The sequence below is a fragment of the Ranitomeya variabilis genome, chromosome 2 (genome assembly GCF_051348905.1).
Source record: "Ranitomeya variabilis isolate aRanVar5 chromosome 2, aRanVar5.hap1, whole genome shotgun sequence".
NCBI classification, from domain to species: domain Eukaryota; kingdom Metazoa; phylum Chordata; class Amphibia; order Anura; family Dendrobatidae; genus Ranitomeya; species Ranitomeya variabilis.
The window spans coordinates 879,442,432-879,460,530 of record NC_135233.1 but is presented as its reverse complement, the minus strand read 5'-3'; the positions used below and the strand labels follow the sequence as shown (position 1 = coordinate 879,460,530).

The 18,099-nt window shown below is 46.9% G+C and overlaps 1 protein-coding gene across 11 annotated transcripts in view; it reads right to left on the bottom strand.

Moving 5' to 3' along the window:
• The window catches only part of OPA1 (OPA1 mitochondrial dynamin like GTPase), a 198,320-nt gene extending 180,544 nt beyond the window's left edge, over window positions 1-17,776 (bottom strand). For all 11 annotated transcript variants that reach the window (XM_077290337.1, XM_077290340.1, XM_077290338.1 and 8 more), the window contains exons 1-2: window positions 17,623-17,776; window positions 14,477-14,783 (exon numbers count right to left, since the gene is read on the bottom strand). In XM_077290337.1, the coding sequence (XP_077146452.1) occupies window positions 14,477-14,783; window positions 17,623-17,639 (324 nt within the window). In that variant the 5' untranslated portion in view covers window positions 17,640-17,776. The remainder of the gene's footprint in view (window positions 1-14,476; window positions 14,784-17,622) is intronic.
• Window positions 17,777-18,099: the final 323 nt, after the last annotated feature.

Genomic DNA, 18,099 nt, shown 5'->3' with positions numbered 1-18,099 from the left:
TAAGTGCTTGCCCCTTATATAGCAAATAAATGAAAAGCATTACCATAATCAGCTGTGCTGCTGCTAGATCGGCCGCATGGAGTAGTATGAGTCACACCATCATGGAGAATCTCCCCCATCTGAGCATGCTCCGGCATCGAACGCTGATTGGTATGAAAATACAGTTGCCGGGGAGACAAGAAATTTAGACTGCGGGATTTATTGGATCTGCTGGACGAAGGGGAGGAAGGTCATACTAGACGTAAGTTTACTGGACGATTACCATCTCAGGCCACCCCCTTGTTTGCATTATGCCCGGCTGTGCAATGTTTCTTTGATGCTGTATGTAGGGAGGTACATCAATTGAAACTAGACCCTACCAGGAGCAGGAATATCAGTAAAGACGAACAGGCCATCATAGCACGGCTGGGGTCCAATAGGGACTTCGTTATTCGGGAGGCGGACAAGGGGGGCAATTTGGTCATTTGGCCAGTTAACCTCTATGTCCAGGAAGCTATGCGTCAATTACGCAACACAGAGTGTTATCAAGTCCTTCCCTCTGACCCTACAGGTGCTTTTCAAGCTAAATTAAACCGGCTGTTAGATAATGTGTTTACATATAACATCATTAATAAACGTGAGAGAGAGTTTTTGACCACCCAACATCCTAGGACCCCGACCTTTTACATGCTCCCTAAGGTCCATAAGTCGTTGGAGGTTCCACCGGGCAGGCCTATAGTGTCGGGGATAGGGGGACTACATGAGCGTCTCTGCACCTACATTGACTTTTTTCTTCAGCCCCTGGTCCTTAATTTACAATCGTATGTCAAGGACTCAACATCTCTGATTTCATTGCTGCAGGACTTCGAGGTTCCTCCCAACACGTGGCTGGTGACCCTGGATGTGGAGTCCCTTTACACGTGTATAAGCCATGAGTTGGGGACACAAGCTGTAGCGTATTTTCTGGATTTGAATTCATCGGGGGATAGGAGACACGATTCGTTTCTGTTGGATCTGCTGCTGTTTATCCTGGATAGGAACTTCTTCACCTTTGACCGTGTCTTCTATAGGCAAGTGAGGGGCATGGCTATGGGGGCTCGCTGTGCCCCGGCTTATGCCAACCTCTTTTTGGGGTGGTGGGAGGCTACCAGGGTGTACTGTCTGGAGGGGTATGCCAAATATGTTATCAAGTGGCTTCGATATATTGATGATGTTCTATTCCTCTGGACAGGCACCCTGGATGAGTGTCAGGAATTTGTCAAGACACTAAATGAAAATCCATGGAACATCCGATTGACATCTCATTACTCCCAAGTGGATATTGAATTTCTGGACCTTAAACTGAGTGTGAGGGAGACAAAAATCAATACCACCTTGTATCGGAAGCCTACAGCTACTAATAGTCTCCTCCACTTCAATAGTTTTCATCCTCAACATTTGAAGACAGGCATTCCGAGAGGACAGTTTTTCAGAGTCAAGAGGAACTGTAGCCAGCAAGATGACTTCGACAGATGCTCTCGGGAACTCACTACACGCTTTCGTGAACGTGGATACCCACACAAGGTAATCTCTCGCGCTTTTGTTGCAGCAAGAGATAGCGACAGGTCGGTTCTCTTACATCCTCGTGCTAAGACATCTGCTAAACCATTGGGGGTTATTACGGCCTATAATAACCAGTGGACGGATGTAAGAAATATCCTCTCCAAATATTGGGGTATTTTGCGTAGTGAGGTCAGATTGCAACCACACATTGCTACTCAACCGAGTCTAATAGCTAGGAGGGCTAAAAACTTGAGGGACTGTTTGAGCCATAGCCATTTTCAGCGGCCAACCAAGAGGTTGAATAGGGGGGTCAGACTCACGGGTACATTCCCTTGTGGGAATTGTAATGTTTGTCCCTATATGGTTGGTGATAGAGTTATTACCTTGCCCACTTTGCCTTTACAGATTTCCACTAAGGCTTACTTCAATTGCAAATCTCGGAACCTGGTGTACGCTTTGATATGCCCGTGTCGTAAGGTGTATGTCGGACAGACTACACAGGAGTTGAGGAAACGCATACAGCAACACTTCTCAAATATTTCCATGGCTAAAGCGGATAAGGCTAAAGGAAAGACTTTAACGTCAGTGGCTACACACTACCTGGACGGACATAACTCCCAACTGGTGGATACCAAGATACTTGGATTGGAGGGCGTTCAAACGAACATTAGAGGGGGCAATGTCACCCTGGAACTTTTGAGGCGTGAATCTAGATGGATTTTCGATCTTAATTGTCTAACTCCTTTTGGTCTCAATGAGGACCTTCTATTTACAGGGTTTTACAAACAAACCTGATTGAATTGGCCTCCCCTGGGTTATCCACTATAGCGACCTATATGTCTTTCTGTACTACCCATGGTGTTTGTGGTTGCAGGGGGCAATATGAGTCTCTACTATGGTATCTACGTTTTTTTGTCCCTGTATTCATGAGTATATGTTGGTGGGCGCAATAAAGATTACTCCTTTATGAGGTACTGTATATCTATAGGGGGTCTTTGTGTTCTCTAATCCCCAAGTGTACCACTGTTTTTCATCTTAGGGCCAGGATATTCGGGTATTCAGATTGGCTCCCCTGTGCCACTACACTTAATAAGGCCTTTCGGGTATAGTTGTGGGGTTTACTGTAAATGCCCTCTAATATTTGGCACCTCTACTATACCTTTGATAGTCTGTGAGCTTCTTGTCCACTGTGTACCTTCCATTATAATATCGTTGTAAGTTCATGTGCGTTAGTGTAGTTCTCATTCTATGGGGTTAGGTTGTAACCCTACAGCAAATAGGGTCCATCTAAAGCGTTTTGATAGTCCTGGTTATTCTATACAGGCTCCTAAACCTATGCGGCGTAGGAGTATGCGCAGTGCGATTGTTACGCTGCTCCTGAACACACAGGACATGAGGGGTTAACTGGTTAGTTATGTAGCGGTGGCTGTATGCATTCATCCGATTGGTGTTTTATTGCATTCCTGCACAGTCACTGCAGTGGATGCGTTCTACACTGTGTGGACACTTCTACTTTGAAGTGCTCACTGAATGGCATCCTGATGGCCTGGGTTACTTTGGGTATTTCTTATTATACGACGCAGGAGCCTGTGTAGAGCGATCTCAGTATTGCTCCAGGCTATACTTATGTGGCAACAGCATCTGATCGGTATGTGCTAGCCCGCCGGCGCTTGTACTTGCTGCAGCTATGGGTGGCATCGTAGCGTTGTGCATGGAGCGGTTCCCTCTCATGGCATTAGCACTCACATACTTTATTGGCAGTATGACAGCTCATACAGTGTATTTGGCTCATCTTAATGCGTCTTGACAGTCCTGATATTCTTTGCAGGTTTCTATCACTATGCGGCGCAGGAGCATGCGCTGTGCGATCGTTACGCAGTTTCGGAACATATGGGTTATTGGTGGTTAACTGGTTGGATTTATGTAGCGTAATTTGCGCTCATTCATCCTACTGGTATCCTATGGTTTTTTGCATAGCCAATATGGTGGATACATTATGTCTTATACTGTGTGGGCACCTCTATTTTCAAACGATTTTGTGCGCTTTGATTGCCTGGATTACTCGGTTTGGGCATTCATTAATATGCGACATAGGAGCCTGTGTAGAGCGATCCCAGCATTGCTCCAGGCTGCACATGTGTGACACTGACATCTGATCGGTATGTGCCAGCCGGCACTTGCATTTGCTGCAGCTATGGATGACATTGCAGCGCGATGCATGTAGTGGCTCCCTCATACCGAAGGGTTAAACTCTGGAAGCTTTTCTTGTCTCCCCGGCAACTGTATTTTCATACCAATCAGCGTTCGATGCCGGAGCATGCTCAGATGGGGGAGATTCTCCATGATGGTGTGACTCATACTACTCCATGCGGCCGATCTAGCAGCAGCACAGCTGATTATGGTAATGCTTTTCATTTATTTGCTATATAAGGGGCAAGCACTTAGTCTTTAGATTACCCCTGACGAAGCTGCCCGGTGTGGTGGCGATACGCATTGGGTCTCCTTGTAGCCCACATTAGGACTCTTTTTCCAGGCGCTATAGGCTTGGGCATCATGTGCCCTGGGTAATATGCTATCTCTACAGCTCACACTATCTTGGTGCTATTTTTCTGTATAGTGGCATGTTAGATTGTTGGTCACATGCTATTGAGGCACTATGCTGATATATTTTTTGCTGCTTGACATTTATGTAGCGTAATGTACACACCTGTCGTCTCTACATGCTAGGCAGGTTTGTGCATGTGTCTCCCTTATCTAGCACTTGCAGTGCAGGGATTTGTATGTCTATGTGGGCTTTATACTTTTGCTATTTTGCATTCACACTATTAGTGGTCTGTTTCCATTTGCAGTACCCAGGGGAGTGCCTAGGTAGCTTGGCCTATTTCTTTCATTCTATTAGCAATTTGGTTCTAGGTAATTACATCATATGTACATGACTCGAGTCCTATGTGGGGTACGGCCGTATTAGGGGCTGTTGTGTATAGCATTTGTATGCTTTTTAAGTGTTTTTATATGTCTATGTGTTTGTTACCCTTGTTTGTATATATATATTTCAATAAAGCTGTGTATATATTTTTTTGCCATATCCTTGTTGTGGTGATCCCCTTTTTTAGGACCTTGTCTGTTTCATCTTTTGTGTATGCTCATATGTCTCAGGTCCTGGTGGTATCCCATGATCCGTGGTGCCCCCTTTCCATTATATGCATACTGCTTCACATATTTAAGATATTCTCCCCTTGAGGGAGGTTCCTCCTTGATCCAATTTTTGGCTATGACCTTTCGAGCCATGTATAGTAGTCTAGCGATTGCTATTTTCAGCTTGTTATCCACAGCTATCTCTTCCACGTACCCCAGCACGCACACCAAAGGTTCTCTTCGATTTACACATCTGTATGCCCCTTCTATCCGGCTTACAACCACCAACCAGAAAGCAGTCAATCTCGGACACGACCATAACATATGAAACATTCCAGCACTATCATTCCTACATCTAGGGCATTCCGAGTCAGATCTCAGCCCAGCTCTATACAGGACATCCGGGGATCTATACACTCTGTGTACAATATAAAGCTGTGAGAGCCTATACAGCTCATTCAGTGATAGTTTCGGTATCCATTCTAATACAGACTCCCACGTTTCATCCTCTAAACGACCCAGCTCTCTTTCCAATTTAGCCCTTGCGCCAATCAGATATCCCAATAGGTGAGTGTGAAGTAGATCCTTATATAAAGATGAAATAGCACCCCTCGTTGTCCCCACTCCACAGATGTAGTCTAACACTAAGTTGTTTTGAATTTGGAAACAATCCCCCTCATTCTGGGCCACAAACGCATGCCGTACTTGGGCATATTGGAACCCCCCAGATGTCTTAAGACCATATTCCGACTGTAGCTGGGAAAAGGATTTCAACTCCCGTTGCTCTAAAATCTGACAGGCATACCGGATCCCCCTGGCTTGCCATTCTGGTATTTGTCCCATCGCCAAAAACTCCGGTAGATTATTATTAAACCACAGCGGAGAAAACCTGGTCAGACAAGCAACCCCGCGAATTTGTTTAACTCTCCCCCATACTTTATATATCAGAAATAATGTTGGGTATTTCTTCCTCAGTATCCCTAGGGATCCATCTTCCAGACACCGTACCGCTGGACTTCTCTTCACCACCCTTTCTATCAAAATTTGTGCTACATTGGTAGACGACTCATGTTCCCAGCCCTTTAAATGCTGACATTGGGCCACCAAGAAATATATTTCAGGGTTAGGTAAAGCCAAGCCTCCCGCGTCCTTAGGGCGTTGAAGCATCTCCAATCTAATTCGCGGGTGTTGCCTCCCCCACACCAGGCCTCTAAATAATGAGTTAATCAATTTGAATTTTACACATGGTATCCAGATAGGTGAGTTATGGAAAACATACAGTATCTTAGGCATCAGAATCATCTTAATGAGATTAATTCGGCCTACAACAGATAAATGCAACTTAGACCAAGCTCCTACCTTTGCCTTAAGAGTTCCCAGCACCGGTGTAAGATTCATATGCAAGTAATTTGTGATCGTCAAAGAGATTAGTATCCCTAAATATTTGAATTGATCTGCTACTTTAAGTCTACCCCCCTCCATAGAATCTCCCAACTCACCCTCTGCATCATTCACCATAAACAGAGTTGACTTATTCCAATTTATTTTAAGCCCCGACAAAGCACCAAATCCCTCGATGAGCCGAATTGCATTACTCAATGAATCATGTGGATCACTCAAGAACAGCAGTATATCATCCGCATAAAGCGCAATCTTTTCCTCTATCAATCCATATTTAAACCCAGAGACCTCAGCGGACTGTCGGATCTTGGCGGCCAGCGGCTCCACGGCTAAAGCAAACAAAAGAGGGGAGAGCGGGCACCCCTGTCTCGTCCCTCTATGTAGCCTTATCGTGTGAGACAGCTCCCCATTCACTCTCACCCTAGCTGATGGTTGTGCGTACAATAGCTGAACCCAGGACACAAATTGTGGGCCGAAGCCAAAGAGTTGCAATACCTGCCACAAGTATCCCCATTCCAGACTGTCAAATGCCTTATGGGCATCTAAAGAAGCAATAACTATGCCCACCATTATCAGCCCCCAATTGTAAATTCAATGAATCAACCCAGAAATAACACCTGATAATCGGGCCGCCAACACCCCAGCCAGAAGTTTAACATCCGTTGTGAGGAAAGAAATCGGGCGATATGATTCAGGCAGTTGTAAATCTTTATCTTCCTTCGGGATTACAACTATTATGGCCTCCCTCATAGAGGCTGGAAGAATGCCCCCATTCCTAGCCTCCTCCAAAACTACTCGTAATCTGGGTAGCAACACCTCCTCCATTTCCTTATAAATTTCAGCTGGCAATCCATCTGCTCCTGGGGCCTTACCTCTTGCCATGGCTCTTAAAGCTCGACTTAGTTCTTTGTCCGTGATAGGTCCCTCCAAACTTTCCCTATCCTCCTCACTCAGTCTAGGTAGGACAATACCTTCTAGAAATGCCACGTTGTCTGTCCCCGATGGGTCCACACCAGAGGAGTACAGATCCGCGTAGAAGTCCGTAAAGACCCTTAGGATCTCAGAGGTCTCTGACACTTTTATACCGTTAACAGGCTCTAGTGAATGTACGAATGGTGTACCTCTCTGGGCCGACGCCACCAGCGAGAGCATATGTCCCACTACCTCCCCCTCCTGGTAAAAGGCTAGTAGTTGGAACTCTCTCTTCCTCCCTGCCCTCTCCAGAAGAAGTTTATCCATATTATTCTGGGCTTCTCTTAACCGTTTCCCAGCCTCAGGGGTACCCAGTGTGGCCATCTCATCTTCAGCAATTCTCAGCCTTTCCCTTGCGGCATTCTCCGCCTGTTTTGATCGCCGCTTACATCTACTCATGTCCCTGAACAGCAAACCTCTCAAATATGCCTTGATCGTCTCCCATATAGTGGGTAAGTCCGAGCTGCCCTCGTTAATCTCAAAAAAACTCCTCCACCTCCCGCTGTATGCCCTCCAAACTCACACTATTCAGCCAGTTAGGGTGAAATTTCCACTCTCCCCTATGCCGTGCTTGTGTCCCCATTGGCCATAACTCCACCTCTATCGGATTATGATCAGAGATCGCCCGCGGAAAGTATCTCACTTCTCCCACCATAGAATCAAACATATTGTTTCCGAGCGCCGTATCTATTCTGGATAAAGTATCATGAGCCGGTGAATAGCAAGAGTATCCCCTCTCCCCCACATGCCGCACTCTCCACAAATCAGTCATACCGATCTCTCGAATATATGTTCCGAACGGCGTAATATGGCTTTCCGACTTGTTTTGAGTATTTTTGTTTTTATCCCAGAAATCACATATATTGTTGAGGTCTCCAATAATTAAAAGTGGCATCGGATCTCCCCGTCCAATCAATTCTAACACTTCTCTAAGTTTTTTACTCGAATAAGGGGGAGGAATGTACATAGCCACCACACACATCAAAATACCAAGCATTCTGCATTTCACTACCACATACTGTCCATCCACATCAGCATACACCTTCATCTCTTCATAGCGCACCCCTGTTGGGACCAACACCGACACCCCCCTCGAGTATGTAGAGAAGGTGGAGTGATACTTTTTTTTTTTAACCACCGCCTGCGTAAGACGTCCACCCTCTCACGAACCAAGTGTCTCTCCAGCAGACATGTCAGTGAGAGCCTCTGGTCTCGTGCGTATTGTAACACCGCCGCTCATCTAGTTTTGTCAGCTAGGCCTCTAACGTTCCAACTCAGTATTTTAATACGGTCCCCCATCATGATACAGAACATTCATCAAGAAAATCCTACTCCTTAACCTGAGCTGTCTAACCCCTCTCCCCCACCCTTTAAACTCCCCCCCCCCCAACCTCCCCCCAAGATAAAGCATTTTCCTCTTATCGAGAGTGGGGCTCCTTGGCCCGTTTGAAGCACTCCCACCTAAGTAACCTCCTCTAACTGGCTCCCGCAACCCTCAGAACCACATCTCTTTATATTAATTATTAACAGTACAGAACAAACAGTGAAGTAAAGAGAGTAAAAAAAAAAACAACAAACATCGTTTGCAGTACACCGTATTAACAATCCCCACCCCTCATTTTCCAGCACAACTCTAACTGGCGTAATAGTTAAGCCCAGTCATATTCCACTCCTCCAAAAGTGAAAGACACAGATATGAAATGGGTACAAATAGCAACCCAGTTCTCTTATCCCAAACATCTTGGTAACAATAACGGCTCACGCCTCCGCTGAAAGTCAATCTCTCGCCGGAACTCTGTGCGCTCTTTCCACAGCAAAGACCCTTGTCAGAACCTCGGCTCCAACCTTCTCCTTCAACCAGTTTTCAATAAACTCAGTAGGATTTCTCCCCTCTGTTTTTTTCCGGCAGACCCACTATCCTGATGTTATTTCTTCTGGATCTGCTTTCTAGATCCACATTTTTTGCCGCCAATTCCGATATCTGTTGGGCAAACTTTCTCTCTGCTTTTTGTAGTTGAACCACATGATCCTCCGCAGTACTCATCCTCTCCTCCATCTCCCCCATGCGTTTATCCATTTTCTGTATGGCAGCCTTTATCTGTATAATTTCCCCTTTCACCTCCTTCATCTGAAGGGTTAAATCATTCAGGGACTGGTTACAAGAGGATAAAAACGTCCTTTATAGTCGGCTCCCCTCTCAATTCCACTTCCTTCTCAGCCTCTCCTGCTGCAGCCAGGCTACTTTCTTCTTCCCCCTTCTGTGCCCCCCTCGCTCCATCATCAGCTTTCTCCTCTTCCTCTCCTTCAGATCTCTCCTCCATAGCCTCTTGTGCCTCTTCCCCACCAACCAAACCTTTGAAGTTTTGCTGCAGCTTCCATGCGCTTCTGACAGGCAGAATTCTCCTTCTCAGCTTCTGCTCTGGTCTCAGCGCCATCTTGGGTCCCTCCAGCCTCTCCTGCCCCAGCATCTTTCTGCCTCCTCCGAGTCATTGCGAGCCTCTCCGGGTGTCTCCACAGCTCTCCTTCACGCTCGGGTGATTCAGCTTCCAGATAAGGCTAGATTAATGGCAGCCAGCAATGTCTGTTCAGGATAAATTATGCTTGTGGCCGCGGGACCTCTTTCCTCAGTGTCCGCTCACATGGCCATCCAGGGCACGCCCCCAAAAACTTTGATATAACAAAACCTCCTTGTATGGAACTGGGCCCACCCGAAAGTGGGAATACAGGACGAGGGAGCCCAAAAGAGACATGGCTTTCCTTAGAGACATGGTGGTGTTATTGGTGGCGTTCAGGACCTGATAGTGTAGGTGGACAAAATTTTCGGGAGGCAGACGGCATTCCTGATTCTGGGAATCTAAGATTAGGCCTAAGAATTGTTGAACTCTCATGGGAAATGTGCTGCAGACCAGATTTTTTGATGTTTAACAGCCACCCTAACAGCTTCAAGGCAGATTTATTTTTGTAATTGCTCCAAACAATGTTCTGCTGTTTTGCCTATAATAAGGAAGTCATCAAGGTAGGGGATCACTAGAATGTCTGACTCATGCAGATGGGCCATAACCTCAGCTATAACCTTAGTGAACACTCGGGGGGGGGGGGGGGTGCGACTGCAATACCAAAGGGAAGGGCAACATATTGAAAATGTCAGATTGACCTCTCTAAATGAACTGCCACTCTAGGGAATCGCTAGTGAGCTGCATGAATGGGTATGTGGTAGTAGGCGTCTTTTAGATCTAACATCACCATAAAGCAGTTTTCAAACAACAATTTTATTGTGGAATTGATTGATTCCATTTTAAATGACCATATGACCAAAAATTCATTGAGGGCTTTCAGATTTATTATGGTCCTAAAGGAGCCGTCTGGCTTACGGACTAGGAACAGAGGAGAGTAGAAACCTCTGCCCCTATCTTCCTCCGGCACTTCTGTCAGGACTTTTTTATGCAAACGTCATGAATTTCGGCTTCCAGGGACGCCTGCTCCGATGGGGAGGACATGAGTAGGGTAATCTTAAACCTGTTTTGGGGGATACAGGAAAATTCTAATTGTAGACCGGTGGCTATTAACCCCAGAATCCAGTTGCTATTAGAAATCAGGGACCAGGCTGGGTAGAAGGCAGTTAGCCTACCTCCCATCGGAGCAACTAGTCATTGGGGTGGTTTCTTAGGCTCACGGGATGCTCCATCCTGGCGCCCCCACCTCCAAACATAAATCCGGTACCTCTCCTTTTTTCATCCCATCTGCCTTGATCTCTGGACCTTCTTTTAAATTTTTTTTTCCTGGTGAAGGGACGTCTATAAGAAGGGGTCGGCAGACTGGGGAATTTCTTTTTATCATCTCCGGCCTTTTCCAAAAGTTCGTCCAGAACCGGACAGAACAGATATTCTCCCTCACATGGAATGGAGCAGAGACAGGATCTGGCCTGGCTGTCCCCTGGCCAACAATTTAGCCACAGAGCCCTTCGTGCAGCATTTGATAGTCCAGTGGCCCTGGCTGACATCCTTGCCGAGTCTGTCGAAGCATCGGCTTAAAAGGCTGCGGCGTTCAAAATTATTGGCAGGGACTTTAGGATGGATTCTCTTGAGGCTCTATCTTCTAGCTGGGATTCAAGCTGGTTCAGCCAGACCATCATGGATCTGGCTGTGCAAGTAGCAGCCACCGCTGGTCTTAGGGCACCAGCTGACATTTCCCATGTCCCTTTTAGAAATGAATCTAGAGGATCTTTCAAGGAGGCCAGATCATCAAAGGGAATGGAGGATTTTTTGGAGGCTTTAGCTACAGCTGCATCCAGTTTTGGGGCTTTATCCCATCTGTTCACCAAGGGGTCCTTGAAGGGATATCTCCGTTTGAAGGTTGGTGGTAGAGAGCCCTTTATTTCTGGCTTTTCCACTCTAGTTATCAAGCCCTGAACTTTGTCATTTAACGGAAAAGATTTGCGTTTCCTAGGGTCAAGGCCGCCGAACATCAGATCTTGCGCTGAAAGATCCGGTTTTGTGTCAGTTGGCCCCATAGTGGACCTTACTGACTTGACCAATTTGTCCATCTGATCTAGGGAGAAGCAGAAACGGTTGGAGTCTTCCCCTGAAGATGATGCAGAAGAAGAGGCAGAGGCCTCTGAAGAATAATCGCCTTTCCTAGCGGCAGCTGACGTCTCTGACCCTGAGAAACTTGTCCTCTTTTCTTCTTAGATGATTCCCCTTGAGATAGGGACTTTAGGGAATCCTTAAATTCCATTCTAATAATTTCCCTTAGGCTTGCGGTGAAGTCAGGGGTTTCTTCCGCCAACTGTAGAAGTGGGGGAAAGAGTAAAGGACTACGGCTCACCCTTTATTTAATCCCCTACCATCTGTCGCAAACATGGCGGACACAACTTTTTAGGGCAGGTATCTGGCAAGGGACAATTGCAAAGGGCGCATTCCCTGTTTTTCGTTTTACCAGAGCATTTCTTCCCCTAGAAAACTAAATAAGGGAAATACTGCATCAGGGTACATTCACGAAGATATCTTACCCAAGCAGTAGGTACCGGATCATGGGGGGAGCGAGCCAAATCCTTCAGCCTGGAAGAACCTTTGCGGCTGGGCTGCTCGCTTCATCCTCGGTTTTTCAGCTGGGGGTTTGCATGGGACCTCTCTGAGGCACGCTCCTGCTCTAGCACCACGGGAGCCTCCGGCTCATCCATCGCTGCAATGGGCCAAAAGCAGCCCTGCAGCATGTCTTGTGGCTTTTTATAGCTCCGCCCCCAACCCCGGGGCTCAAAACGCCGTGACCCGGGGTGGCCGGCCGGCATCCGACTTCCGGCCCCACCCACCCGCCGCGTCACTTCTGGCGCTCAAATGAACGCGAGGGACGCGCAGGAGCATAGCGGCCCCAAGGCCCGAACAGGAGCGGCACGCCCAACCACCCCCCCGTGCGCGCCACCACACCACGCCGGCGCCAGATGACGGCCCAAACCGCACAAGGACCAGGATGGACCCGGGGACATACTTACATACTGGCACTGGCTCTGGAGACGGCAGTCCTCCTGCTCTGCACACTGTCATGGAGCCCTGCCTGGGACCACCATGGCGCTTCCAGGGACCCCGCACTGACTGAGGTAAGAGACCCCCCCGCTACCTGAGTCGGACAGCTGGCCTGGGAATCCTGATCATCAAAAGATGTACGATCTGTAGGGCATCCTGTCCTCTAGGAACAGGAAGACAGGAAGCCAACTGATGCGTAGGAGAGGTGCTGCCCTTTTGTATCTGTAGGTTTCCTGTTCCTGAAGGGCGGATCCCCTCTCTCAGGTGGTGCTGTCATGGACGTTTGAATAAATGTGTTCTAAACGGTGCCACACGGGAAAGTGTGACGTAAACCTAACTGGAAGTCTGAGCAGAGTTTTACTTTAACATGTATATCTTCGGCAGGATGCAGCACTTATACTATATTTTTTCTCCCTGATATTTTATGGGTCCAGCTATAGCTAAAATTATTATTCTATTATCAGGTTCATAAAGCCATTCTGACAATTTTTCAAAGTCAGTAAATCAGTCTCACCCTGCGCTGTATTTGCAGTTTCTCTCTCTTGCAGCTGACCAATGAAGGTCACGTTTTTACCCAAAAGTCTCTAATTTTTGTCTGGATATTTCTACAAATAAAATTGCAATCCTATAAATAAAATTGGTCAAAAAAAATATTTCCTTGCAGGGACAATGATCACATTTTTGATTTACAAACAAAATCTTGATGTTAAAGGGAACCTGTCACCCCCAAAATCGATGGTGATGTAAGCTCACCGTCATCAGGGGCTTATCTACAGCATTCTGTAATGCTGTAGATAAGCCCCTGATGTTACCTAAAAGAGGAGAAAAAGAGGTTAGAATATACTCACCCAGGGGCGGTCCCACTGCGATCCGGTCCGATGGGTGTCTCAGATCCGGTCCGGCGCCTCCCATCTTCATTCCATGACGTCCTCTTCTGGTCTTCACGCCGCGGCTGCAGCACAGGCATACTTTGTCTGCCCTGTTGAGGGCAGAGCAAAGTACTGCAGTGCGCAGGCGCCGGGCCTCTCTGACCTGTCCCGGCGCCTGCGCACTGCAGTACTTTGCTCTGCCCTCAACAGGGCAGACAAAGTATGCCTGCGCTGCAGCCGCGGCGTGAAGACCAGAAGAGGACGTCATGGAATGAAGATGGGAGGCGCCGGACCGGACCTGAGACACCCATCGGACCCGGACATCAGCGGGACCGCCCCTGGGTGAGTATAATCTAACGTCTTTTTCTCCTCTTTTAGGTAACATCGGGGGCTTATCTACAGCATTACAGAATGCTGTAGATAAGCCCCTGATGACGGTGAGCTTACCTCACCATCGATTTTGGGGGCGACAGGTTCCCTTTAAACAAAAAAATAAATAATATTGAACACCGACACTAATGTAATTTCTGACAATAGACACCAGGCACATTGCAATTGGTCACTAAGCACTTTACACATATAAGCACCTCTATACATACAAGTCATTACACTTGGCGCCAAATTGTAAAAGATGCATCAATTTAATGTTGTTGCTTAAAAGTTTAGTCTAAAACCTGAAAATCGAGAAGATGAGTGCTTTGATGGAATGATGGAGTGCTATAATTGTAGGCGGATACTTATTAGGTTAATATATGGAGCAATGTCTGACATAAAGGAAGGTGTTATACTGATGTGTGTGTATGAGTGTCTAAGGCACAATATAATGCACAGAGCTTCTCCCGATGCATTCTCATCATTATATTTTTCTGTGTTCATAACATTAGCGGTAGGACCCCCATTAATCATGGTGATCACTTATCCTGTGGATATGTTTTGTCCTAAACAGAATACCCTCTGCCAATTTAATTGACAGGGTGATGATTGACTGAGAGCCCTACACAAATCAGAATATAAAACCATGAATTCATCCAAGAACTGAAAGACGAAAAACGTACTCACCTTTTTCGCAGTATATCCACCACCTACAGCCGATCCTAATACAAGATATCGGAGCTTTAACAGCCTGGATGCCAACCTTGCAACCCAAAAATTGCGGTGAGTTTGGAGAGCCAGATTCACAGGCAAAAGCCTGCTCCTCCGCAGTGGGTAGCGAGACAAAGAGGAGTAGCATCGTACTGATGAGGGGGGTAAAGACCGGCAAATGTTCACTCCAGAAAAATGATGATGTTTGCGAGGATAAAGGGCCTGGAGGGGAGACTTGGCTTCTTTTATGACATGTTTATTTACCACCCCCCTGCACACAATGCTGAAAAAAAAAAGAGAAGGAACAATGTTCTAAATACACACATATACATTCATACAAATAGAAAAGAATTACGTCTGCAAATAGCTTTTATACTGAACGTTATCCAAGAAGTATTGTTTCTCCTTGCGGAGATTGACATGCTAAGCATGCCGAGATGAGGAGACGAGCCTTGTCACATGACTTAGGATAATAGCCAAACCAGAATCTCAATTTGCCGACACTGTGTTATGGGGTACTGCCCCTCGTCAGTGCAGTCTCCTCATCTCGGCATACTTAGCATGTCGATCTCCGCAAAGAGAAATGATATTTCTTGGATAACGGCCTGACGCCTCTCACACAGCCAAACCAGATCTCCACTTTGCACTGACGAGAGGCAGTACCCCGAAACACAGTGTCTGCAAATTGAGATTCTGGTTTGGCTATTATCCTAAGTCATGTGACAAGGCTCGTTAAAGGGTCAACATTGACTTGATTGCTACCTTCCAATAGGTGGCACTAGAGTTCTAGCTCTCTTCCTCTCTGAAGAGACAATTTGCATAATTAGTATTCTGCACATGGAATTCCACTGCAGCCCCACAAGCTGACAGGATGATTTTACTACTAAAATGGGTGATATGGCTGTACAGGTCCGATTATAAATAAATTAATTAAATAAAGCCACGTTCACACATTCAGTATTTGGTCAGAATTTCAGTATGTGTAAGCCAAGACCAGGAGGGGTGATAAATGCAGAAGTGGTGACGTGTTTTTATGATACTTTTCCTGATTGTTCCACTCCTGGTTTTGCCTTACAAGATACTGGTGTAAAATACGGACGTGGCTTAAAAGTGTTACCTGTTTTGGAGTAATCCAGTATGCCAGTGATGTGAGCTCAAGCTCTGAAGCAATTACCGTAGTCTGTTAGTGCTTAGTGGGCATGCCAATGTGGAGCACTGCACTTCTAAGCTCATTTCCTAGACGCTCTGAAGCTTGATTTCTCAGCGATGGCACAGTGCGCTACTACAAAACAGCTAGCATTTTAGGCTAGGGTTACAGAGCAACAGAGCCAAGTTTTAAGGCTTAGAGAATACCCAAGGCCATCGAGTTCTACCTGTTACCTGACATGCGTGATTACTTCTTTTTTCACCAGACAACACCTTAAAATGTATATTTGCACAGTCAATGGGAATGCAAATTGTACCAGGTATGCAGCTGTATGCCACACATTCAAATCTCATTGGTAGGAACCACATCTACTGTACATTTATGTATGACGTGTGGAAATGCTGTGGATATAAGGAACGGATGACTTGGGAATAGCCCTGGAAATAAGATGCATGTGCGACATATTTACAAGCCTTTTACTCCACCTGTCCATGCAGAAAGTCAGCGCTCCTATTCCTGAAGTGAGGAGTGCCATCCTGGAGAAAACCGAGCTGACTGTACACTGTGAACGCACAATGGGGACCGCTCGGCTGCAGAACGGGACTAGGAGTGTTCCCCACTGCGGGCACTTTCCAGACTTTTAGGATTCATTTTCTAACATCTGTTCTCAATTCACAGGTTTTATAGATTTTGCAGCTAAAGTTTCACAGAAGTGATAACAGAGTCCGGCTGCCATACAGAACACAGGGTAATGAGACTTCATAGTCTGCAAAGGGTGGAGGCCATAAGCGACTAATGGGATATAGACGACTTTATGTTATATAGGAAAGGAGTGTAATCAGACACAGCCATCACTCCCATCATCCAGGAGATTACGATGGACCTACAGTAACAGGATCTGCACACAGGGGGTATGAGACTCTTCATAGTCTGCACAGGGCGGAGGCCATAAGCGACTAATGGGATATAGACGACTTTATGTTATATAGGAAAGGAGTGTAATCAGACACAGCCATCACTCCCATCATCCAGGAGATTACGATGGACCTACAGTAACAGGATCTGCACACAGGGGGTATGAGACTCTTCATAGTCTGCACAGGGCAGAGGCCATAAGCGACTAATGGGATATAGACGGCTTTATGTTATATAGGAAAGGAGTGCAGCAGGCACAGCCATCACTCCCATCATCCAGGAGATTACGATGGACCTACAGTAACAGGATCTGCACACAGGGGGTATGAGACTCTTCATAGTCTGCACAGGGCGGAGGCCATAAGCGACTAATGGGATATAGACGGCTTTATGTTATATAGGAAAGGAGTGCAGCAGGCACAGCCATCACTCCCATCATCCAGGAGTTTACGATGGACCTACAGTAACAGGATCTGCACACAGGGGGTATGAGACTCTTCATAGTCTGCACAGGGCGGAGGCCATAAGCGACTAATGGGATATAGACGGCTTTATGTTATATAGGAAAGGAGTGCAGCAGGCACAGCCATCACTCCCACCATCCAGGAGATTACGATGGACCTACAGTAACAGGATCTGCACACAGGGGGTAATGAGACTCTTCATAGTCTGCACAGGGCGGAGGCCATAAGCGACTAATGGGATATAGACGGCTTTATGTTATATAGGAAAGGAGTGCAGCAGGCACAGCCATCACTCCCATCATCCAGGAGATTACGATGGACCTACAGTAACAGGATTAGTCTGCTCTGCAGGGCACAGCCTGCACTACTACTACTCCCATCTGGACATTTACACCAGCACCTATGGTGAGAGATGTCCCTGGCACTTCCGCCCCGCCCCTGTGACAAGTACCGAAAGCTTGTGAGATAACGCTGTCTGTCCAGTCTGCTGTCACTGGCCCCGGGGGGCAGCGCCACACGTGCTGGTATGTGACACCTGAGCCAGGCAACACGGAGCCGGTACCCGAGGACAGAACAGTCCGGTACTGAGTACTCACCAGGCCGCCCGCAACATCCTGTGTGACCGGGGAGCAGCGCCAGCTCCCGCACAGCCAGCCGAGCGGCCAAACAAGGGCACGCAGAGCTGTCACTGGCAACACTTCCGGCATAGGACGGGGCGCAGGCGCAATGAGGCTCCTCATGGAATAGACGACAGCGCGCACAAGGTTCCTAGGTATAATTGTTCCGGCCCGCAGGAAGTCAGAGGTGTGTTGTCAGTTGTGTCCTCGGTGTAGACTAGTGAACCAGTCTCCATTTTTCTCTGTCATCAGTCATTTCAGGCCGGACAGTGAGTGGCTGTAATATTCAATGGGATAATTATTTCTCACAAATCTCCAGCTCCGAATACATGTAGTTCCTGCCTCATTAGGATTGGCGCGTTGTTCGCCATTTCTAATGAAAAGTGCTCTGGAGAATAATGCGCCAATTTCCTTGGATGCGCGGTACTGGCTGTGGCGCCTTCCAGCTGCCATGTG